Source organism: Eleginops maclovinus, chromosome 2 (genome assembly GCF_036324505.1).
Source record: "Eleginops maclovinus isolate JMC-PN-2008 ecotype Puerto Natales chromosome 2, JC_Emac_rtc_rv5, whole genome shotgun sequence".
NCBI classification, from domain to species: Eukaryota; Metazoa; Chordata; class Actinopteri; order Perciformes; family Eleginopidae; genus Eleginops; species Eleginops maclovinus.
This window is the reverse complement of record NC_086350.1, coordinates 5,087,856-5,113,515: the sequence shown is the minus strand read 5'-3', so window position 1 is coordinate 5,113,515 and position 25,660 is coordinate 5,087,856. Positions and strand designations below refer to the sequence as shown.

General features: G+C 42.3%; 2 protein-coding genes across 2 annotated transcripts in view; one reads left to right on the top strand and one right to left on the bottom strand.

Moving 5' to 3' along the window:
• The window catches only part of acanb (aggrecan b), a 16,262-nt gene extending 4,946 nt beyond the window's left edge, over positions 1–11,316 (top strand). The window contains 20 exon segments of the mRNA XM_063877101.1: positions 670–754; positions 1,187–1,356; positions 1,358–1,571; positions 2,460–2,557; positions 2,559–2,635; positions 2,847–2,974; positions 3,349–3,642; positions 3,762–3,962; positions 4,224–4,398; positions 4,691–4,818; positions 4,904–5,197; positions 5,329–5,433; positions 5,540–5,647; positions 5,742–6,674; positions 6,941–7,045; positions 7,149–7,307; positions 7,873–7,955; positions 8,033–8,177; positions 8,274–8,456; positions 9,295–11,316. Coding sequence (XP_063733171.1) covers positions 676–754; positions 1,187–1,356; positions 1,358–1,571; positions 2,460–2,557; positions 2,559–2,635; positions 2,847–2,974; positions 3,349–3,642; positions 3,762–3,962; positions 4,224–4,398; positions 4,691–4,818; positions 4,904–5,197; positions 5,329–5,433; positions 5,540–5,647; positions 5,742–6,674; positions 6,941–7,045; positions 7,149–7,307; positions 7,873–7,955; positions 8,033–8,177; positions 8,274–8,456; positions 9,295–9,386 — 3,771 coding nt within the window. The 5' untranslated portion in view covers positions 670–675 and the 3' untranslated portion in view covers positions 9,387–11,316.
• Positions 11,317–13,211: 1,895 nt separating this feature from the next.
• On the bottom strand, positions 13,212–24,822 carry hapln3 (hyaluronan and proteoglycan link protein 3). The gene is made up of 9 exons (XM_063899666.1): positions 24,804–24,822; positions 23,924–23,971; positions 23,468–23,544; positions 23,223–23,302; positions 18,602–18,783; positions 17,736–17,879; positions 15,270–15,668; positions 14,842–15,144; positions 13,212–14,180 (listed from the first exon to the last, which is right to left on the bottom strand). Exons 6-9 carry the CDS (start codon positions 17,866–17,868, stop codon positions 13,903–13,905), a joined length of 1,113 nt encoding a protein of 370 aa, XP_063755736.1. The 5' UTR covers positions 17,869–17,879; positions 18,602–18,783; positions 23,223–23,302; positions 23,468–23,544; positions 23,924–23,971; positions 24,804–24,822; the 3' UTR covers positions 13,212–13,902.
• Between the last annotated feature and the right edge of the window lie 838 nt (positions 24,823–25,660).

Here is a 25,660-nt window from a genome sequence, read left to right as displayed (position 1 = left end):
TAAACATTTAAACTTCATTTCTTGTAGGAAATGTGGCTCATGGCATGGCAATATAAATGGCAAGACGATGTATTATTTTCGACTTACAACCAAAAAGACACAGATACTTTATGCAACAGACAAAGACACAAAGAATGAAGTAAGTTGGAAAAAAAGCATCATTTAAAATGTGTTTCTTCACTGGTTTTTAACAAATGGAAAGGCATTTGAAATGAGTCAGCTCAAACTGAATGTTAGTACAGAGGGGCCTTCATTCCTCAGTGAGCTTGTATAGTATTTCCAAATGATACTACAGACTCTTGACATCCGCTTTCCATTTTAGCCAATGGGGTTGACGTAATAACCGAACGCACTGAGTAGCTCAGACGGAACGGAATATAAATGTAAGCGTGTATGAGTTAGGAAAAAAAGGAGGAAATGATGATAAACCCACCATAAACACAACACTCACTTCACTGTTCATTCAGTGTAGCATTTCTGGGAAAGAGAAGTTAGAAAGGTTGCATTCCCTTAATATTCTCCGGTTAGTCTTTGGTTATGCAAATTAAGCCAACTGTTAATCAGTAAAAGCCTTTGAATGGCTTTCAGTAGAATTGAGCTCAGCAGGTCAAGAATGATCTTCTGCGTACAAATTTGACTCATGTGTCATCAAATTGTTGTATGTTTCAGATAACGATGACCCCCCTGCTTCTGCTGTGTGTGTCCTTGCCCCTCATCTCGGGAACGGTACTATTAGAGCTTGAAAACCATGACGGTAAGTGACGTTTCCTTATCTTCATCATCCACGTCCATATATCAAAGTCTAACCAGAGTTTTTGAAGAAGATTAGAAATGTACATAACACTGTTTTATGAAATTGAAATGTCAATTATAATCTTTGCAATCTTTTGATTACAAATTCATTAAATATGTTGCTGATTTTTGATCTATTTATTACCTGTTTGACCTATTGTTTCAAATGGGTCATTTAAACCTTACCAGAGATATTCCCTAAAGAAGACACCAGCACAAAGTAATCCTTTAAATGTGTTTTGGATCAGCAGTTGCTTATTTGGTAGGTCAAGTTAAACCAATAAACCAGCCCCTTCTCATACACATCTTCTTGAGCGAACCCCCGTCATTTCTGTGCTGTATATTAGATTCCTCATTATCAAATCAAAAGACTAACAAAAGTTCTTGCCCCTAGACATGGACGGCACCCTGCGTGTCAGCATCCCCATGGAGATGCCTCTGCATCCTCTGCTGGGCAGCAAGGTAGTGGTACCGTGTTACTTCCAGGACAACACAGTGAATGACCCCGGGGCCCCGACCGTGGCCCCGCTCTCCCACCGCATCAAATGGAGCTACGTCACCAAGGAAAAAGGTCACCACGATCCTGGTGGCGTCTGAGGGAAAAGTCCAGGTGGAGACGGAGTATCTGGACAGAGTGACGATGATCAACTACCCGCTGGTGCCCACGGACGCCACCATGGAGATCACAGAGCTGAGGTCCAAGGACTCGGGCACCTACCGCTGCGAGGTGATGCACGGCATCGAGGATAACTACGACTCCGTGGACATTCAGGTTCAGGGTACGCCACAGGTTACACACTACGATGTTAACGTCATCATCACATCATGGTAGTCAAACTGCTTTCAGTACAGACAACAACTTAGCCATTGCAATCCTCTCTCAAAGGTTTGGCAAACTACAGGTCAAAAAATAATTTTACACCTCCAAAAACAACTTCAAACATCAAGTAAACAACCGAAAAAAGAGTTGACTGGTTGCATTGTATAATCAACTGCAGATCAAAAATGTGTATTTTCTATCAGGAGGAAGGCAATCCAATCCTCAACAATATAATAACTAGTAACAACAAGGAGAGGAATACTAAGAAGCCCTTATTGTAGTTGCTAAATGGTTAAAAAGCAAATATTAAAACCAACAGAAAAACCAAGGTGTGGCCTCACTGTAGTTCTAACAGCCTAGTGAAGGCAACAACATGACATGGATATTAACATGATGAGTGAAAAACAAACTGAGCATAGCAGGGAAAGCTTTATTTACATCATAAATGGATTCGTACCTATATATACGTTTAGGAAAATAGGTTATACCTGTTCTTAACATTTTGGAGAGCATAGATTGAGTTCCTATTCATCCTTTAAGCAAACCTGTTTTCAAAAACCAAAGTATTGCCCAAACGTTTTTGCATATTACTCAACACCAATGCTCTTAGTTCACATGCACACTGGGAAAAAACTTCTGTCAGAAGAAGCGAATATCAAATCCTTTCCAAATTCTGCAGGGTTAAACCTCTGTTGGCTACAAACCAGTTTCCAACGAATCAAACCATTTGTATGACACATGACAGTCTTAACTAGTCCATAGTCTGATAAAGCTCATAGAAAAGAGCTCATCCAGCTGGAGTAATGATCTCAAAGTCTTCTCGTTACTCGCTTTCCGTGTCCGGCAGGTATTGTGTTCCACTACCGTGCCATCACCACCCGCTACACCATGACATTCGAGAAGGCGAAGGCTGCCTGCCTCCAGAACAGCGCTACCATCGCCACCCCCCGCCCAGCTGCAGGCTGCTTACGATGACGGATACCACCAGTGTGATGCCGGATGGCTCTCTGATCAGACTGTCAGGTACTGTCCATCCATCCATCTATCCAACCTCCATTTCTAAACCGCTCATAAGGATCAGGTCACACTCAAACAAATACAGACACACCTACCGGATATCCTTAGGATCATTTAAAAACAAAATGATTGCAACAGTAACAGTAAAAGCACTGATGACTGATCTACATTTAATCTAAGTCTATCTGCTGACCCAAATCTCTCTTGACATCTGCAGGTATCCAATCCGTGAGCCCAGAGAGCATTGCTTTGGAGACAAGGAGGAGTTCCCAGGTGTGAGAACCTATGGCGTGAGAGATGTCAACGAGACCTACGACGTGTACTGTTTTGCTGAGAAGCTTTCAGGTACATTCATCAACAATAATACTGTTTATCCAGTTTATTTTCCTCAGGTTTCCACAATCAAACATACCCAATCATAACCTTTCCCAATCACTTCCTCAACTGTTTCCAATGAATTCCAAATCCCCTAAAACTACAAACTACAAGCAGCAACTGCAACAACTGCAAAGAAGTAATATGTGTTGGTCTTCAGGCCTTGATTCTGGGACAACAGGGAGCAACTGGCATTATTAATGGGACGTAGTGTTGTGAAAATGTTGGAGAAAAAGTTTGTAGCTAGCGCATTTAATGATTTGCATGTAAACTAAATGTTTAACTGAATCATGAAAAAAAATGGGAAACCGTAATGTAATGTCTGTCATGCCTCTCTCCTCCAGGCAGGGTCTTCTACTCCATGTCTGTGGAGAAGTTTAGTTTCTACGAGGCGGGAGATCAGTGTGCCAAACTGGGCTCTCGGCTCGCCACCACCGGAGAGCTTTACCTGGCCTGGAAGGACGGCATGGACGTGTGTAACGCCGGCTGGCTGGCAGACAGGAGTGTGCGTTACCCCATCAACATCGCCAGGCCTCAGTGTGGAGGGGGGCTCTTGGGAGTGAGAACCGTCTACCTGTTCCCCAACCAGACAGGATACCCATACCCAGACTCCCGCTACGATGCCGTCTGCTTCCAAGGTAAGTCCTCCATCGAAATTTGAGGAAAATCTGCTGTTTTTTTTAGGCTGTTTTAAGATAATGTTATTTTATGTTGGGTTTCCATTTCATCAAGCCATTATGCAATCTTGTCCTCTCAGCTGGCCAGGATGCCAATGCCGTTCCCGTAAGAACCACCCCTTTCCCAGACATTATCCATATGACAATCACCCCTGATGTGCACCCAGACTTCACCAACTCACCGGGTGAAGAGGAAGGCAAGACTGGAGGATTCGACATCTTGTTCCCAGTACCCATCCCGCCAAGTATGACAGATGTGGATACTGCTATGGCTCCAACAGGTACGACGGCTATGTGAACCCTAACCCTGGATCATATAAAACACTTTGAAATATTGGTATCTGTGCAAGCTCCTGCCTATTCATGATACTAAAGATGGGTTTACATTTTGAACGCATCTAAAAAACTCCTTTTGAATGTGTGATGAACCATCCCATGACTTATTTGGAAATGGTCAGTGATCAAGTGTAGAAGAAAATCAGTGTCATTAAGTTGAACTTGATGAACTGCAATTTCTTTCTTCCCTCCCACTCCCTACCCAGGTGTGGTGTTCCACTACAGACCCATCACCGGTCGGTACACCCTGAACTACGCGGAGGCTCAGCAGGCCTGTCAGGGTGTCGGTGCGGTCATCGCCAGCAGCCAGCAGCTGCAGGCAGCCTTCGAGAAAGGTCTGCACCAATGTGACGCCGGCTGGCTGCGCGACCAGACTGTCAGGTGAGCCGGAGGCATGGGTAGTACAGAGATTAATGATATACACAACATGATTCCGCAACAAAAGTGTGACTGGACTAGGCTGTTTACTGCAATTTAAAACCTGACATTGAGATGGAATAATCACAAAGACCATAATCCTCTTGTTTCGACATTGGGTTTTGTTTTACACTATTTGAAACCAATCAAAACCCCAGGATATAAAGGTATTCTGATTCTGATTCACAAAACGTGAGTGATGTTACAGAAAAGAAAATCTGTACTTAACCTCCCCTCTATCCTCTTTCCTGTTCAGGTACCCCATCGTGTCACCCAGAGATAACTGTGCTGGTAATCTGCTTCACATCCCTGGGGTCAGATCCTACGGCCTGAGACCAGCAAGTGAACAATACGATGTGTTCTGTTATATGGACCGTCTGAAAGGTGAGAAGCTTTCATTTTATATCCACCCATCCACTGTAGCTGACATGTTTGAGCTCCTCTCAATATCCCTGAATACTTCTTCCAGGTGAGGTCTTCTTCACCAGCGACTACGACAGCTTCTCGTATGAGGAGGCTGTGCAGCACTGTCAGAAGATCAACACCACGCTGGCCACCACCGGACAGCTGTTTGCTGCCTGGAACCAGGGGCTCGACAAGTGCCGTCCAGGCTGGTTGTTGGACCGCAGCGTCCGGTTCCCCATCACAACCCCCAGGTCCAGTTGTGGAGGAGGTCAGGTGGGCGTCCACATGATCTACGCCTACCCCAACCAGACAGGATTCCCTGATGAGCACTCACGCTACGATGCCTATTGTTTCAAAGGTAGGACAGTGAATGACTTGGCTAAAATACCAAGTTCCCTTAACATCTCAATTACCATCCAGCCCAAAATCGACAACAGTAGATCATTGGTATTTCTTTTGTGCATGTCTTACTTTTTGGGTCTTTTTCAGCTGAAATTCCAGTGGGTCACGTTGACAATGAGACCAGTATTGATATCCTGACGGTGGAGGTGATAAACAAGACCATAGTCAAAGTGGATCACTTGGCTCCCACAGGTGAGTCAAATGCTTGAAAACGTTTCTATGAAGTTCTTGGCTTTAGTTTTCAAAAAATATGGTCCCAAATGTAATCCACATTATCTGTTATTTGTTTTGAATTCAGTTGAAACAACTGTACTCTACAATGAAACTGAAACCAGAGTAAACATTACCGAAATAGAGGAGCTTATCAACAAGACAACCATCACAACTCAACAAGTTGCTCCCACTGGTAAGACAGAAAGTGTCTGGAGCTAAACACAGCCTTTCACTTTGCCAAACAACATACACAAAGTATCTAATGACCTCTTTATTTTCACCTCCAGTCCCTGAATTGTCCGGCTCTGGATCAGCTGAGCATTCAATCAGCAGGAAGATCCCAGAGGGTTCCAGCACCTCTGGGTCCAGCGGTGACGCCTCCGGCTCAGGACAGGTCCTCTTCAGCGGACACCCTGACGTCTTCTCTGGGGGTGAATCCACCTCTGGAGGTCTGCAGGAGACAGAAGGGGGAAGTGCTGTCTTGGTCACATCGGGAGAAGTTGGTAGTGGATCTGGGAGCGGGTTCGACGGAGAGCACTCCGGTTTCAAGGTATCTGGATCAGGTTTTACCAGCGGAAGTGGGGACATTAGTGGTAGCAGTGGAGACTCAATGATCATCATGGTGGATGGGAATATGAAGGAGGTGTGGCCAACTCACCAAAAATCCACTGCGCAGGAGTTGGGCCAGGGAGGCATTGATGCCAGTGGGGTGGAGTCCAGCTCCTCTGGATCTGGAAGCATGTCCGGGTCAGGCTCCGGTGGAATTTCTGGCGTCTCATTCATTGAACACAGCGGCATTGACCTGACAGTCCAGCAGTCCGGTGAGCAGGAGGTGTCTGGATATCATCCCTTTGGATCCGGGTTCCACAGCGGCTTTCCATCTGGTGTCTCAGGCAGCGGCTCTGCCTCCGGAGTCTTTAGCCACCGTCGAGGGGATGGCATCTACTTCCCGGGCAATGAAATGACGGAGATAAGCAGGGAAGGAAGTGGGTTTGGGTCAGGGAGACCTCGTGAATTCACTTTCGACCATGGTGTCCCTCATGAATTCTCATCTCAGACTACACCCTCTGAGGGCATTACCAGTACTGACCAATCAGAACAAGATAGAGTCACTACAGTCTATGCAGTGACTCCAGACGCAGCCTACACCAGCCCGACCACAGCACCGTCAGTGTCATTCAAACCTCCTTCTGAAATGGAGCAGCCAGAAGTAGTGGAAGGTATGTGATCTGTGTGGATGTAGATCAAACTGTTTTAATAGGCCAGAAGTCTGCCATACATGCACGTTCAACATGTTGGGAAATACACACATTTGTCCGTTCAAAGTAACCGGTAATATTCTGGCATTTTTTGTCTGTGCACCATTGCATCTCCAATAAGGTTGCAAGACATTTTGATACATGCTAACCAATGATGAGCTAAAAATACAAAATCGGAGCCTTAACTTTGAACGTTTTAACTTTCTCTCTGCTGTCAACCTCTGCAGACCCCTGTGATCCAAACCCCTGCGGTTCAGGATCCTGCTCTGTACAGGCAGAGCTGGCTGTGTGTCAGTGTCCTACTGGTTTCTCTGGGGCAGACTGCTCGACACGTGAGTCACAAAAACTGACAAAATATTGTTTCAAATGCCATTTAGCTATTTCATATTTTCTGCTTCTGACCAAATGTGTTGTGTGATGTGTGTGTGTGTGTAGCTGTGCAGGGCTGTGCAGAGGGCTGGCTGGAGTTCATGGGCAGCTGTTACCTCCACTTTGCTGAGAGAAACACCTGGTCTGAGGCCGAGCAACGCTGTCAGGAGGTCAACGCCCACCTGGTCAGCATCGGCTCCCAGAACGAGCAGCAGTTTGTCAACTGTGAGTATCTGTGTGTGTAGGGCAGTCTAGGGTATTTGGCCAAACTCATAAGCATGTAAGCAGGATTCATTGTTCATATCGGCAAGCACGGTAGTAGTCTATATGCATCATAATGGCCTGAAACAAGAACAGGTAACAGGTTTATAAAAAGCTATTCATGCAAAATCAATTGCCAGGTTTTGATGAATTAGTGGGAAGCTGATTAGGGATCATGTCTCCCTTACATGGGTTGTACACAAAGTGCACTGCAATCGGAGGTGTATGGTATTTACCTTACTGAAGAAAAGGCCTGCAGCACAGAAGAATTAGCCCTAAAAAAGTTATGTATTTTTCAGAGTGAAAGGGTTATAAAAACAAGGCAAAAAAGATGAGTAATGGTCATGATATTTTGCTTTGATAGGGAAGTGTAACCAATATGTTCTAGTTGAAAGTGAAAAGTCATCAATGTATACATCTGTTCACACACTTGCTACCCTAATTCACCCCAGGCATGTAACTGTACTTTAAGGGATGAGTTTTAAAAGTTGATTTTAAAGCTTAAATCTGTTTTTCATTTGCAATGCAGCCCATGGCCAGGACTACCAGTGGATTGGACTGAATGACAAAGATGTGCAGAATCAGTTCCGCTGGACAGACGGCAGTCCTCTTGTGAGTCTGGTTTCTCTACAGCTATAAATGATTCATCTTCTTTATGCATCCATTAATCGTCTATGCACCTTTCATAGTCTTTTGAGAACTGGAGGCCCAACCAGCCAGATAACTACTTCAACTCTGAGGAGGACTGCGTGGTGATGATCTGGCACGAGGGTGGACAGTGGAACGACGTGCCCTGCAACTACCACCTCCCCTTCACCTGCAAGACTGGACCGGGTAGGCTTACTGTGTTAGAATATGTGTCTGATCGAGAAGTGATTTGGGAATACTTTGCAGAAGGAAAAATCAACATTACTCTGTCTTGTTTTCCAGCCATGTGTGGATTCCCTCCTGAGGTGGAGCAAGGCCGGCCGATGGGCAGCAGCAGAGAGCGATACCCCGTCGACTCTATAGTCCGCTACCAGTGTGACGCAGGCCACACACAGCGCCACCTGCCGGTCATTCGCTGCCTGCCAGACGGACAGTGGGAGCAGCCACAAGTGGAATGTACAGTAGGTGAGTGTGCAGGGAAATACTGTCTCAAAACAATAACATGCAATATCTAACTTGCTACTAGCGGGCTAACTACAAAAACCAAAATCATCTTAAACTATTTAGAGGAATCGGGGGTGATTTTTTGGCACAAATGTCCTTCTACATAGGGGAAATGCTGAGTTGGCATAAATGTGTAGTCTCTTAAGATGAATATATACTTGTGAGTTGAGGTTTTATTGCAAACCTTAGCCTAGTCCATTACCAATTCTGATGATTATGTTGTTATTCATCGTCTATAAGTCTATAAAATATGATATTAAACTCAGAAAAGGAGGGAATCTCTGTATTTGACAAGGTAAAAACTGTATTTTTGTCCATTCTTGCATGAAAAAGTACAATTAACGCTCGTAAAGGTGAAAGACAACATGTTCAGTATCCCAAGTGAATGAAGGAAAACATGGCAATGGTAGGGTTAAACCCTCCTCCAAAATCACAAAGCCAGTGATTCAAACTCAACAAAGGTCTCTTGGTTACACAAACCCTGGGTGTTGCAGCTCCTTGTGGAGGCTTTAAACCCCTTGGCTACCTGGGCGCCCCTAGGGCATGTTTTTAAACCAGTTTATTCATGATGAAGAAATATAGACTTCATGGAAGGCTATTGTGAGGAGATCTAAACCTTGTAAAAGCTTGGGAAATACATCTCCTGTAGAGCTAACATTTCAACATGACTCTGATGAAGAGGAACCCCATTGGAGCCTTTAAAATAGACACACTACTCTCCTCAGCGTCCATTCATAAGTGTGTTGGCCCCTCATGTTTACCTGATGTTGACATTATGGATACCTTGTTTCTCCCGCAGCCGGCTCCAACAGCAACAGGCTACACAAAAGATCCCTCAGAAGGAGAAGTAAAGGCGTCAGGAGCAGTCAGGAACAGAGGAAGCTGCTCTGAGCAGGAATAAAAAGGACATACAACAGAGAGCCACAAAGGACCCCCCACCCCCTCTTGTAAAGAAGCATGGACACCAATGCAAATGCCCGACCAAAAAGATAACATTCCCCACCGTGTATGTACACACACTAAAGCACATTTAGACAGTGGTAGTGCAATTGTTTTGGATCTTTGCGTGTCACCCTGCACCTTCTGAAGGCAGTTTTTAGAGGTATTTATACTGTCTGATTTATCTAGTAATTGGAAGCATTATCTCAATGCACATCGTGACATTTCCTGCAATCGTTTGCCAGCACTGCACACAGAGTTAAGGTGGATGTAAAAGTGACATAAGAGGTTTTAGAGTGACACACAAAGTCCAAAACAGCCAATTAAAATAAGTGTTTTCGATTGCAGCTGGATTCTCTGAAGTCAGACACATAGACTTTTGCTATATTTCTAGGGTATGTTTTTCTAGATCTGTGTTTGGTAGTCGTTTTTATTTCTTTTATTTGATCTCTAAGGACTACATGTTCTTCAGACTGGTGAAATAATACTGTTTTTTACATAATAGGCGAAGAGAGTGACCCATTAAAATACAGCCATACGCTCTTAACAACATAGAGAACTGTGAAGGAAAAGTTTATTTTTATTTGACTTATCAGAGCCTTGACGCTTACAGCATTGCATCAAATCCCAAATATGAGTTCAAATAAGGGCATGAGACGATACATTGGTAGATGTATACGTATTGAGAGCCCCTGAGCATCAACACCACCGCAGTATCAGACGTACTGACATGATTGTGCTGTTCCAATTGATGATGAATATAGACATCCAAGCTAAATACATAAATAAAGTCACTGCAACAAACCTGGATTAAAATAATCAGCACTCATGCACTTTTAGAAGTCTTCAGTCACTTCTGTGCTAATCATTTAAATCCAGTGCACCTTAAACATATCTGTAACACACGGCAAGGAAACTGAATAGAAGTGAGATCTACAGTATGACACTGAATTGGTTGTTTTCGACAAAAGATCTCCTCCCAGTTTTGCAGATTTACATTTGTCAGCACCATCAGATTATCCTTTTTATGAGATTCAGTGTTTGCTGAAGGAAGTTTCTCACTGTAAATACTCTCTCTACAATTCTCTGAACAGCAGGATCTGTCAATGACCTACACAGAGCAGACAATGTAGTTGTCTAGTTCATCATCAATCCGTTGATTTGTTAGTTTTAATAGCTGTTAAATTGCAGCTATGAGTTATTTATCAAGTGGGAATGACTTTTGATTTTGACAAACAGCGTAAGAAGACAAAACCTGATTTATGTTTCTAATAAAGACATCTTTGTGGAAGTTCTTTGCTGTGTTTCATGCAGATCTATCAGCAGAAATGTACTTCTTAAAACTTGAGAAATTACTCAATTTTAGGGAAAATAAGCTGTGAAAACAGTAGAAATTATATTAAAAATGAAATAAAAAAGAGAGGGTTGAAGTGGAAGTTATAAAATGATGACCATGACCTTTAAAAGGTCAGGATTCAAACTCTGAAACAGCAACCACACACATAATCACACAGGTAATCTCATTGACGCACACACACAGTGGAGTACACACAATACAAAATATGAAAGTAGAGGACTTAGTGTGAAGACGCCACAAAGGTACACCTCGCTGGCTCAAAGTCAATAAAGTAGATCCGGATGCTCCTTGTGTGTGCTGGATTTTAATATCGATAACGCCACAGAGTGTTTGCTCAAATTTTGATATGAAACTAACATTTTAGCTTTACATTGAGGATAAAATCATTGAGTCTGAATCAGTGTCAAAGACGAGTGAACCAAAATGTGTGTAACGTGGCACACGGACACGTCTGTTGTGTTCAGATCCCGAATCCTGATGTGAACATACTGTACTGTGCTGTACCAAATAAAACTTGGAATCATCTCTCTGTGAAGTTTTTGAGTGCAAACCCATTATTTATTACGCAGGAGTCAATGACATCTTATATTAGAGAACTGTATCTGTCTTGTGAAAATCACACAGAGGTTTTCTGTCATTCTGTGGAAACATCATCAGAGCTGTTTAGATTTGAGGTGGACGCTCCGAGCCAGAGGAACAAACCTGGCATTTAATTTGTTTTCACCTTCCTGTGGAACCCAACCGTGAAAAAACTCACAGTAAATAGCTCCTTCTTTTTCTACAGCGACTACCTTCATCCCTACAGTCGCCTCAAACAGATCTTCTCTGTAGCCCTGTATGAATATAAATCCATGTGCGGTTGCACGTTTGCGCACTCCCAATCTGATGTGTGCGTGTAGGCATGTAATCCCTGTGTGTGTCCACTGATGTTTGGTCAGCAGGTGTAAATAGGACGTGTTGATGAAAAACTAGCTGACCATATAATCACTGGGACTACTGTTCACACCGGGATGCAGGAGGGCGTAGCAACGCTCGACCCCGATCATCTAAAAGTGCATCCCGCCCCCAGACAGAGAGACGCTGTTTACATACAGTGACTGTTTTGTACGGGTTAGGTACCCATCTCACCTCTCTACCCTGGCATTCCTGTTTGGACTGTACGTGAAACTGTATCACACCTAGAGAGCCACACCAACTCGGCTCATAAATATCACTGAAAACATCACTACTTCATTAATCCAGCAACTTCAAAGCATAGGAAAAGCTAAACATATTAATTTGGGAACCAATCATCAGTTGCTAGCCACCAAGTGACAACCTTTTCAATCCTAATAAAGTGAAGCCGATTTTTTACGAGTGTCTAAAACCTGCAGTGTCTTCTAATGGCCAGCAGGGGGCGGACATAAATTAGCTGTTATAGAGGAATTCATTTAGCACTTTTGTATTACCTCCTAAACATTTTCCTAATGAGTTCAGGGTCTTAATTGCTAGTTGCGAATGTTCTCCTGGTATTTATTTAGTAAATTATGCTCCCATTTAAAAGAAAACAGTCAACAAAGTGGCGTTGTTCAGCATTTGTTTGTGATCAAATACATGGCTCATCCTTTAATTCTCAATAACTTCATTTTATTTTAAGTGTATTTCTTGCTAACCCAACCCAACAAAAAACTGTTAATAACTGAACAGATAGACTTTGCTTACTAAGCTAGCTAGCTCTTGCTGGTGACTTTGATAAGCTAATGGCAAAGCCTGCTAGCATGTTAACAAGGTAAATGCTAGCATCCTGTTTTTCTCTTACATTTAGTTTATTATGCCAAGCTTCTAACCTAGGTGTAGAGTTTGAGTCTTCGAAAACATCCCATGGTCCAAAACAGCAGTAAAGGAAAAGAGATTCTCTGCTCACGGTAAAACCCATCCTCTTCAGCTGTTAGCATTAGTGGCTAATCCTCCGCTCTCTCCCAACACTCTTCCTAATCTACCAAACTACTTGTGATTTCTAATAGTTGTACATGCGTGGATGGATTACCAAAAGGCCAAAAGGGCACACCCCAGGGGACTAAAGTGGTAGGACGCATAATTTCTACAAAAAGCGGTAAAACTATTATGAGACAAATGGAGAGAGATACAGAGCAATAAAGAGACTACACAACTACACATATTCAGTCTGCAAGAACTTTGATCTAGTTTCCCTTAGTCCTCATATCTTTTAACTAATGTACCTCCCATTAAGACATCTTTACAGTAGTCTTTTTATTAATATGTAGAAAACAGTACAAATGCATAGACAATGAAAACCAAACAAATAGATACATAAGTATGTGATGAAACATTTCTTCTTCTTCTTCTTCTTCTTCTTCTTCTTCTTCTTCTTCTTCTTCTTCTTCTTCTTCTTCTTCTTCTTCTTCTTCTTCTTCTTCTTCTCCTTTTCTTCTTCTTCTTCTTCTTTTCTTCTTCTTCTTCTTCTTCCACAAAGGATGTAAACAAGGTAGTTTAAACATAACAACAATACAGATACTTAATCGTAAATTCTGGTTTCTCCAACACGGAGCACTACTCTAAAGAGATGCGTTACACTTCTCTAATGGGAGACAAAGACAAACAAAGACTCTAGTATATTTCACAGTGTTAGAAAGTCAAAAAGAGTTACCTAGAGTAAATGAGTGTACAATCATGGACCAGTTGGAAAGATCTGAGAGGAAAACACTCTTCAATACCTCATCCAAAAGTTGACCAAAACCCATCGAACACTTCTGAGATGAACTGGATCAATATCCAATATCAACCTCAAAAATAGGGTTTGAAAATACTGTTTCAGCAGCATGCCCATGGTTTTGTAAAGAGACTTGTGTGTAATGTTCTTGTTCTGGCCATATACAGAGACTTTTGTTTAAGTACAAGTGGCATCCCATGATAAATGCACAAACAGATGTTGTTGGTAGTAAAGTTCAATATGGATCAGTTACAGTCTGATGGAGGTGGGCTGGATTAACCCAAATGGACTGAAATAGCTCAGAAATGAACAAACTGCTCATTTGCACTCAGGCTTTAGCTAATGCTAACCTCACAAACCCAGTTTTGAACTAGTGTTGGCCTTGTGTTGAGCCGAAGCATCTACCGATAACAGTAGACGGCAAATTTCTGGTTCAGAGGGGGGAACCCAAAACTACGCACCCCTGGTTCTGGTGGGCCACAATTAGCTCGGGCCTTTGTGATGGGATAACGGATGCTCCCGTCAGCCAACCATCCTGCGTCACAGCGGTCCAACCCCATCAGCCTCCAGGCGGCGTACATCTGGCCCACTTTGGCAATTTGACTTCCATCACTGGCGCAAGCCTGGACCGCTTCTGTGAAGTTGAGTTTGGTCTGGTGCTTCAAGAAGTACACAGTGCCTGAATGAAGAGAATCAAAGGTCAGAGATCAAACGTGATGTATTTTGGGTTCAAAGATGCATTGTGTAATGCCTGGGAGTCGAATATAAGCCCTACTTCTAGATCCAATCAGTCTAAATCTACATTCATCAGTTATATAAAAAAGTAGGTTAAGATGGCGTGTGCTAGCCATCTTTGTGTTTGCTTTGACAAAAACTGGGGGCTGAAAAGTTCATGTACGCTTGAACCAAATCTGAAAAACCACCTGCACTTTCTTATCCTGAACTGCTACCATTACAAATTGGAGATGGCCCTTCAGTTAGCATCTACAGCAGCTCAATCTCAGTAAAACACAAACCCTAGAGCCGGTTTTGTGTTGCCCGAACATTGGATCTAATCCAATAATCCTGTACCTTCAACGTGATTGACATGGCTTCGGACGCCTCTTCTTCTCTGGTTTCGAATACTTTCTTTGATTATTCTTTCATGCTTGAATAAGTAGAAACTGAACACTAGTGACTCAATGTCGCATCTCGTGGAGGAAGTGGTATTACAAGAAAGAACGGGTCTAGTCGGTTAGCATGCTAAGTTCATTCGATATCTTTGAACCAGAATAAGAAGAGATCTACGGCCATATCCTGCACATTGTTTATTTTTTAAAGTTCCCATTAGTCATACTGACCCTTTACAGAGGCGGAGAAGCAGAAAGCGTCATAGCGGTGGAGGAGACGATGTCGTTGTCCATAGCTGCGGAGACCAGGCGCTAAGTCATCTCCACCGCAGCCGTCACGCGGGGCTGTGATTGGATACTGCACTGTGCCATCAGCCAACCAGCCGGCGTTACACCAGTCCAGCCCTTCCTCCCACGCCGTGAAGAGCTGCTCGAATGTAGCCAACGTGGCCTCCTGATCCTTGCACGCCTGTTTGGCCTCGAAGAAGTTAAAAAGGTAACGTCCTTTCTGAGAGAAGTAGGGGAACGCCACACCTGTAGAGGGAGGAGAGGTTAGGAATGAGCTTGATTTTTATGGTGATACATAGCGACCTGGTGGACCTGGTTTGTAACACCAAGCTGCAATCCTAAACGAGTACACACTCCCACACTCTCCTCACCCCTCATCTCCAGGTCCACCGTCACGCTCTCGTCCTCCAGGCCATCGATCACCTCACACCGGTATCTCCCCGTGTCGTTGAGCTGCAGCCCGTTGATCACCAGGGACATGTCGCCCGGTACCGAGCGTCTCAGGCGCACCCGGCCCTTAAAGCCGCCGTAGCTGCGGTGGCGGTTGCCCATGGCCACCATGACCTCAGTTTCCATGGCGAGGTCCTGCAGGGATACAGGTGCAGTGACGGTGTTGGCGGGTAGCCACGACCATTTGACCCGAGTCCTGCGAGGCGTGGACGGCTCGGGCTCGTAGTGGTAGTGACAGGGCAGGGTGACGCTGCTCCCCCTGGAGGCCGACACCGAGAGCTCCGGGGACTCCACCAGGAGGCGCACTCCGTTAAAATAGACTAGAAAAGACACAAGCACCACAAATTAGGCAAAAGTGTTAGGCAGTAGAATCCAAACTTTGGTATTAATGGGATTATTAAAGCTAAATCTTTCTGATCTGAGCCTTTATGCGTCGCTGGTCATGTGATGGGTCTTAAATCCTCACAAGATCCCACTGATTTTGAACCGGACTCCGAATCCAGTTTATTGCCATGTTAATAAGTATAAGGAATTTAATTTGATGTAATGGTGCAACACATACACATAGAAAGAGAACAGTTAACAACATTTAAAAGCAAGCCTAAACCAAGAAAATTACAATAAAATCAAAACAACAAAACAAAAAGAGATCTGAATTAAAATGTCCCTGAAACTGTCTCACTATTGCAACAATTGTTCAATGTTTGCACCGTACTGTGGAACAAGAATTGCAATTTACAGCACAATCAAAACATTTAAACAGGAATTTAGTTTGGGTGCTGATATTTTAATACCATTCGTTTTGTCTACATAGAGCGTAATCATAAATGATATTATTCACACCCATTCATTTCTTGATACTGCTCTGAGAAAGATGTATTCAGTCATATTCTAACCCAGCAGTGGCTCAGTCAGTAGGGGCTTGGACTGGGAATCGTAGGGTCGCCGGTTCAATTCCCCGGACAGACTTGAAATATGGAAAGTGGACTGCTACTTGGAGAGGTCCCAGTTCACCTCCTAGGCCCTGCTGTGGTGCCCTTGAGCAAGGCACCGGACACCTCAAATCCCCCCCTCCCCATTGTGCTGCACAATAGCTGCCCACTGCTCCTAGTACTAGGATGGGTTAAATGCAGAGGACTAATTTCACTGTGTGTGCTCTGCTGTGTGCATGTATGTGACAAATAAAGAGGGTTTCATCCTCCGATTCTATTCTATCTAACCCTTGACTGGTCTGAAACACAGTATGTGCGCCCCCTGCAGGATTGTTTACGTCCATGAGTGTGCATTTCCATCTTTATCTATGATCAAATGTCTAAGAATGTTCCTACTATTTCCTATATACACATAAAACAACCCTAATGCTACAAATGACTTTAGATACGTTTATATTTTGTTTAGTACAACACAAACATGGATATGTTCACCACACTCACACATGTCTTCCTCAGAGTTTGTTATTGTAACCCCTCCTCCCAGCACATCCAGCTGTTGTGATGTACACACAGGAACCCTGTTATTAATCTGTTGCTCACACACACTCAGGAGGAACAACTATTCAAAGTGTTGACTTGCTTTGGCTTCATTAAATATTCTGTTTCAAGTAAACAGTATTTAAGTATTACTTAAAACTACCAAAATATTAGCTTTCACCCAAACAAAACCTACCAAAAGTAAGAGTATGCATTATGCAGAGTGCCCTATTTCAGAATCATCACTGAATTATACTTACTGATGCATTTGTACGCAAACATAACTAATGTTAAAGTTGGTAAAATACCACATCTCAACTACTTTATTTGCTGCCTGCATTAGAATGATGTTATAAATCATAATTCATTTGTTTAAAAATATTTTATAGGGTTATTATCAGTCTGAAGATGGAAAGTAAAAAGGTCTCAACTTAATTCTGTAGTGTAAAGGGTACAATATTTCCCTTTAGTAGTGGAATAGAATTATAAAGCAGCATACCATGGACATATCCATATCCATAGTTAAGTAAAAGAACCTCAACATTTAATGTCTGTAAATGTACTTAGTTACTCTACACCATTGCTCACACAAGCAGCAAACACACACAAACATGCAAAGCCCTCTCTTTTTACACACACACACACACACACACACACACACACACACACACACACACACACACACACACACACACACACACACACACACACACACACACACACACACACACACACACACACACACACATTGCTATGGACACTCTTTGTGAGTCTAAACACACACTTGCGTTGTAGTGTTATTATGTTACTGTATATCATTAATATAATTTGAAATGTATTTGAATGTTGTTTGTATATCATATTATTTTGATGCTTTGGCAACATTGTTTCTTTTAACTTTCATGAGAGGACACTTACTCTCTCCATTTCCGTTTCCATTGCTGATGTCCTGGTAGTGAAAGCCGTTGTTGTAGCGGGGGATCCAGGCCTGGCTGCCGGGCAGCAGCAGCAGCAGGCAGGCGGCCAGCAGGGGGCGCAGCAGGCTGGGCATGGTGCAATCCTCTGCGGAGCAACCAGCAGAATAAATACAGAGTGAAGCCCTATTCTGTTCTGCTGTCATTTAATTATAGGCAATATATATACCAGGATAGGGATACCATCGAATCACATACTGGCAATTAGTTTGAGCACACAATTTTATTAAAGAAAAAAAAAGGTATACATTATTCTGTTTCAAAATCACTACATAAATCTGATATGACTCAACGGAGAGGACGGAGTAGGCTAATGAATATCACATTCAGAATAATAATATTAAAACATCTCAATAAATAAAACATGAACTTATTTTCCAGCGTTTTGGATTTGGAATAAATCATGTTTCAGAGGTTGTCCTAAACATAGATTCACCTTGCATAAAAACCTCCAAAATATAGGAGAACCTTATCTCGTTTTATTTTATGACATCATAGACTATCAATATATTAGAGGAATGGAATAAACTTCTCAAATCCCATTCATTTGACAAATACGTACCATATATTCAACTATCTTCTTCCTATTCTCTTTCTCTCCCTTTTACCAGACTGCAACCTCTTAAATATGATCAATAAAGCTATGATTAAAATAAGGATCGTGTTCATTTAATGTGTTTCTTCCGTGCTGCTTTACACGGTAACCTATAAAGTGTTACTAAAGCACTGAATTATTATTCTACTATCGCTAGAAAATTCACCCGTAAATAAAAAATATAAACCTAAAGAAAAAGCCAAACGGTGAAGTACCTCCGGTTTAAATCCTCCGCTTTATCGTCCGATTATGGGAACCAAGAAGTCGTAAAAGTGACTCACACAGAAAGCAGTAGTCCTCTCAGCGTGTCTTCAGCTCATCTCCTCCTCATCCTCTGCCTCGCTCCGACACACAACTGAGAGCAGCGCGAGCGCTACGTCACGAGACGAGGCATCCCCTTTGAAGTGAGCAGTGACCTCATCAAGCACGGGACCATAAAACAAAAAAATAAATAAAACACCACTAATGAAACCCATAAGTGATCGCACATTTGAAGTGTTGTACTTTTTTTATACGCCTTCTCTTTATGCCATTATGGGATGCTTTTACTCTGTTTGTACAAATACAGCACACACGATGAATCGACTTTTTGTATCGGCTAATGGACAACTATTTTCATTGTTTAAGTCATTTATCATGCACACAGGCAAGAAGTTTTCCATGGCTCCAACTTTATTAATCTTCTAATGTTCTGCTTTTTCCTTATTTGAATAGTTTTACTTCAGTATAACAGTTTTCATTAGTGGAATAAGTACTTTTAACTAAATATCACAGTTAAGAAATACATTTAATTTGCAGTACAAAATGTGAGTCTCCTCCTCAACTTACTACGAATCAAACAACGGCCATGATATAGCATAAAAGAGAATACCAGTCACATGGTTAATTGTTCTGCTTATATTATTACTCATTGTGAAACCTGTGATGCACATACAAACACCTGTACAGATACGCCACGTCAGCACATCTTGCACACAGATGCCACCTCACTTCTGTTAGCGTCGTTGTTTAACAATGAACAGGGGTCAGGTCAATAACCTTCAAAGGATCATCTTTTCAAACTCTTTCAACCAATTTGGGATGTTCAATATTTTGTTTATCCAAAGGAAGAAGATAACGCTTCAACATGTTGCAGCTTCATGAAAGCAAACAATAAAACCCAGGTCATTGTAAGAGGTTCAGGTCCATTTAACAGCAGAGGAAAATCCTCATGAACACTTAACAATGCAGGTGTGCCTTTTCTCTGAAAGATGCAGCCCACATTGACCAGATGCTGACCCTGGATTTTAAAATATAGATGAGGTGTCAAGTGTTTTTCCACTTGAATTGGTCATTGTGAGCTCTTGGTAGAAACATTATCTTAGTCCTTTAAATAAAAAATGTTGGACAGGTGATGGAGAAAGCAACAAACACTTCTGGAAGCAGGCCTTGCTGGGTTTTTTTATCATTCATTGGTTTAATCACTTGTTTGTATCGGGAATCCTTTGTACAATTACGGCTATTCTACTATCAGGGTTTCCTGCTCAAGATTGCTGAATATTGACAGGAAACCGTTGATGGTCCAAATATCCAGTTCCGCATTGTCATGGGACTTTACTTTGTGTGAAGATAATCTGCACACACATCTTCAGACTGATTTGTCATAAGTATTTTGTCTCTTAAAGAGTGCAATCTTTTACATTAATCAACAGCGTCTATGTTTGTCCTATCTTATTATTAACCTGGCTTCCTGTCTGTCAAAGATTTCAAAGTTCTGCTGCTGGTTTATAAAGCATTGACTGGTTTAGGCCCATACATACATTTCTGATCTACTGCTAAATGATGAACCATCCAGAACTTCCAGGTCTTCTGGGACGGGTCAGCTTTCTGTCTCCAGAGTCAGAACTAAACAAGGAGAGGCCGTTATTATGCTCCAAATATCTGGAACAAACTCCCAGAAACCTGCAGGTCCGCTGCTACTCTGACTACTTTTAAATCCAGGCTGAAAACGTTTCTTTTTGCCGCTGCTTTTAGTTGAACTATCCTTATCTAACTCTGCTCTGTAACTTTTATTGATGGACTTTAAATATTATCTTCTTTTATGTTTATTTTATTATCTTTACTTTTTAATGACATTTTATCATGTGTTTCCGCCGTACTATTTCCTAAGGATTTTCATTTTTGTGGAGCACTTTGTGTCTAAAGGTGCTATATGAATAAACTTGCCTTGCCTGATCGTTAACATCCACAACAAACTGCATGTTTTTTAAATGACTAAGTTATATGGCAGGTTTTTTGAAAAACAATTAGGTGTGAAAGTTGTTTTAAAGAGCCACAGCAGGCTGCCAACTTCTCCATTCCTGAAAGGCAGACAGAGCATGTTATTTAATGCCCCCTGTTTTGTCATGCCCTCAAGTAACTCAGCAGATATTGCCACGTGACCTCGTATTTCAATTGTTGGTGGAAATAATAGCAGCCGTGGTGAAAAACAAGAGCAATTCCAGTACTCCACTGGGACCTAAAGAGAATGATCTGCTGCCCGAATATCTGAGTAATGGCTGGTTATCACGGTGCAGATGGAAGCTGCCCTCCTGACACAAGCACCAAGTGAGACCTGGAGCTGAAAGTGATATTTATTGTCCCCAGAAGAGCCACAACACTACACACTACATCGTATTTAAAGTCTGAAAGTCCTGCACGCAACTCCTTCCTCTGTGGTCAGCGCTCTGCAGAAACGGCTGTTTTTCTTTCTGACTTGACTGACACCTGGCCTGAATAACAAAGACTCAAGATCACGGGATGATGAGCCGCTGGAAGACAACGAGGATTTCATTTTAAATCGCTTGTGGCCACTAATCAAGGATGCAATTTGTATATTTACAACATTCCTACATTTCCGCCATCATACTCTTCTGTCCTCTAAGAAGAAATTGCAATAAAGGGATGGTTCAGATGTTTTGAAGTAGGGTTGTAAGAGGTACTATCATAGTCAGTGTACAGCCTCCATTGCCCCCAGTTTGGAAAATAAGGCATGAATATTGATAAAGGAGCAAAGCAATGAACTTCTTTGAACGGTTTATATGACTTTAAGTGTTCCTGTTTTTGTATAATTTCACGGCTTTTGCTGTACTGTCAGACAGGGCTTTACTGAGCTCTCTTCAAAGCCATCAGACACCATGGACAAAAACAGCAATTTTACCTCAAAGCACACAAGAGGGGCTGGTCTTACGCTGCCTTGATCGGATCGTTTGTTTGTGTTTCAGTTTTACTTTGGTAAATCAAAACTAAATACTGTTTAACCAAATTCAAAGGATAACAAAAACAAGACAACAAACAGCATCTTCCACATTAAAATAACAGTTTTTGTCAATGGAATCTGGTACCTTTGAAGGGATAATAAATCACAGCTTTAGTTCCCTGCTGGAGACATAGATTGTATAGCAGTCTCACAGCAAGGGAAAAAATAGGGTAAACTTCAACCGATTTTGATTTTTCTGAAGTGGATCTTTCCTTTAGGTTGCTAAAATACATTTTGCTGTGGAATGTGGAGGCCTGTCATCCCAGATCTACTGTACTGACTTTGGATAAAGACCTCATACAACCCCATTACAAAGAAATCAGAGCTATCCCTTCAAACTCAAAAGTACACACTTCTCTGACTCTATGCATGTTTAGTTACTTATAAAGGGCCTTGCATTTCAGTTTGAGTTGGTGTGACCTTGCAAACAGTCAATCAGTCAGGGATTAAATCATAGCAGACAATCCCAAATCCGGATCACAACAAACCTCATCAGTTGTGGTTTCCCCTAAACTGAACCCATCATGTTGTTCCCCTTCTCTTCCTCTCCTCCATTCTTACTTTCTTTTCTGAAACCCACAACAACTGTGAGTCTGCCACTCCTCCTCCTACCACAAACAGCAATTTCATTCTGTTCCTCCCAAAAAAATTACACGAAGTGGACAGTCATAAAATTAGGACATTACCGTTACATTTCGAAAAACATGGTTAAAATAATTGAATTACACAATCTCTGGTTAAGATCTGGGTGCATTTTTTGAATACTTGCAACTTCACCCATCGTTGACGCATTGAAACACGGTGTCAGTAAACCACTCATTCCTTCTCCTCTCCACTTCCATCTGAAGTATGTGCTTTGAAAAAAAATATTTGTGACGGGTTCAGAAAAGGGCACACTTCCTTGCCTGGGATTTCCTTTTAGAGCCACAACACATCTCTCTAGGGACCGAGCGGTGCACCACTTGCAGAATGAAATATTTCAACAACTATGGATGCCACAAAACTGTTCTATCATTTCTGACTCACAATCCTCTGAAGCACGTGTTGTTTTGAGTTAAATCGTGTACATCTACTGGATGGATCGCAATGAAATTTGGTAGAAACATTCACAGTTTGGACGCCACGATAGCTAACTTTATAATGGGCATCACGGACAAAGACTGACCGCTGCAACCTGAGTTTAAATGCAATTGGTAGCCTTATGATGCAACCCTTCTTTCTCCTCTCATCTGTATCTATCTTAACAGAATAATAAAATCACCCCAAAATGGGTAATAGCAGGGTCCCCGGCCTCTACCTCTAACATGTCAAAGTGTCCGTGGGCGAGATACTGCACCCCAAATTGCTCCTGTGGCATTTCGATCAGGAGAGACGTTTTGATGCAAAATATATATATTTATTGCCAAGAATACACAGATGAACGTAATGGTGTTTGTTGATTAGACCCCGTTGTGCAAGAGTATCATTCTGGAGGGGAAAACCGAGCCTATAAAACCCCCCACTGGGTCTAGACACTGGTGGTGGTGGATGAAGGGAATGACGGAGGTGTGTGGTCTAACCTTGACGTGAACCCTGGATTCGGAACAACTGGAGGTTGAACGGGTGGAGGAGGGCTGCGTGGACTCACCTGTAATGGTAGCTGTCAGGAGGAGAGAGAGTAGATTTTAAAGGCTTAACGATGCGCTTTGATTGAGAGGAGTGAGACAGAAATATGTGACGGACAGATATAGAGACGGACAACCTGACTTGCGCTGAGCTTCATGTAGTCTACGGTATAAAGTGGTGCAGGAATGAGTCCTCAAACCTGGAAGTGAGTTTTCTTTTTTTACCACTTCCGGTTCCATTGTCTCGATGACGATGGTTTCCTTTGTAGTTAGAAACCTGAAATAAGGTCTGTGGTTAAGACAAGCTCAGGGAATTTTCAAGTTTTAGTCCATGACAGAGAATAAGTCAGTCAATGACTCACCTGTGAACTCCTGAAGTTTGTATGTGTGAAAATAAATGGCGGTTTCTAACAAGTAATTACGCCTACACGAGTCCACCTTTAGCTTACTGTCGGTGATGCACAGTCATGCAACCATGATGCATTTTCTCTATGACCGTTAGCTTTTTACTCCTGCTAATTGGATTCAAGCTTTAAAAATCACAAAGTGTTGAAACGATATGTGTGTATCAACACGTGTTATGTAAATAAGTCATAAACGTGTTTGCTGCAAAGCTTATTTTCTGCAATTCACTCAAATCCAATGGAGAAACTCACACTGCTTTTTGTCGGGGGAGCCCTGGCAATGCTTGCTTCCGGGTCAGCCTGTTAATGGAGTTTAGAGATGTAGTAAATTGGTTTTATCCCCAAATAAAATAAACATCATAACATTGTAAAAGGCAGAGAGATAAGTCATTAACAGCCACTAAACCGCCTCTTAGTGTCTGTTAACGACTGCCCTCCCAACCACCCTGCTCTCAGCCACCCTCCCTGTGTGTCTCTAAGCCATTATCTCTCAGTGTGTTTGAAGAGACAGCCCGCTGCTCTTCCCAAAGCCCCAGATGAAAGCTTTCGGCCAGAGGCCCCAAATACCAGCAGCCCCTCTGAACTGCGGCATTGGAAGGGGTGTAATTTCTGCAAAAGCAACAACACTCAGGTCCAGTGAAGCCAGAAGACATGACTGTGTGTGTTTATGTTTGTGTCAGAGCAGGTGATCATGTCTGAAGTCACACGTTGTCATTAGCAGAGACTCGTCACACAGAGGTCAGACACAAAAAAGGTGTGTGTGTGTGTGTGTGTGAGGGAGAGTGTGTTTCCAGTGGGGCTGAAATGATTAGAGAGGAAGGTTTCAATAAAAGACCAACAGGAGAGTGAACTGCAGGGCTCAGAGGGACCGTTTCAAGCTTGATTAAAAGACAGCGGGTAAAATGAGCTGCAATAACAAGTAAACACTACAATTCCCCATCTTTGTGTTACTCTCTAAAGCACGTTTAGCAACAACTAAACATACAAAATGCCATTTAGGAAGTGTATTTATGATAAAAGCCCCTCGTCACTTGTCAAATCTACAGTTTGGAGCATTTATTTGGGCAGAAATAACATAGGATTTCTCCTCTTGAGGTGACGTCCCTTGGGATGTTTTGTCTGAGTTACATACCTGATCTAAAATAGCAATTGTTTTCCAGGAGTGGATTCTTCCTTTTTGAACCCGCTGCGGTGCCTCCAGTTTCCTGCCTCCTTTGGCACGACGCCTCCACCCGTCCCCGGCCAGCTGTCATACCAGGAAACCAAACAGAGAGGCCGACACAGAGCTGATGGATGAGCAGTGAGACGGATTCAATTCCACATATTTTCCAAGACAACGCTGCGAGATAATATGCTGCCTACATCGAAGCTATGAGTCAGTATTGCTTAAATACTCCACTTCACTGAAATGTGGGTGAAAGCTGAAAAAGTACTGAAAATGTTTTTGTTTTTTTTATTTATTAGAAATCAGGCAAAGATTCGGAGAATTAACTCAAAATTCATCCTTTTTTTCTCAGAATTTCTGATTTTTTTCTTGGTATTCTGGGAATAAATATAACAGAATAAAAATAAAATTCACATATGGCCCTAATCACCTTTCACACAGAAGCACGTTATACCTAGAATTGATTGTTTTTTTGGGGGGGGGAGGGTTCAAGAAAGTGCTCAAATAAATAAGCCTCTTCCCAACATAATATGGGAAAACATCCTGCAAGTTATTATTATAAAAGAAGAGGCTTCCATGTTAAAGGAATTCCTGATAACTACAGAACAAAATGTGAGTACGTACAGGAAGCAAACTGAATTTCTAAAACAATAATGGCTTTTTGGTGAATAACCATACAATGTAAATCCAACCATTAAAATGTCATTTAAAGGAGCCGTTTAAAGAAAGACAACAATGTGTCCTTTAAATACTGGACTAGTGTGCAGCGAGAAAGGAGGGAAGAAGAGATGGAGGATGGGAGAGTTTTATTAAATAACACAGGG

Excerpts from the sequence above, each read along its gene's own strand:
- hapln3 (XM_063899666.1), bottom strand. The coding sequence starts at position 17,868 with ATGCCCAGCCTGCTGCGCCCCCTGCTGGCCGCCTGCCTGCTGCTGCTG. Across the intron at positions 15,669-17,735 it reads TGGAAACGGAAATGGAGAGA|TCTATTTTAACGGAGTGCGC; the intron begins GTAAGTGTCCTC and ends TGTCTTTTCTAG. Across the intron at positions 14,181-14,841 it reads CTTCTCCGCCTCTGTAAAGG|GCACTGTGTACTTCTTGAAG; the intron begins GTCAGTATGACT and ends CTCTTCATTCAG.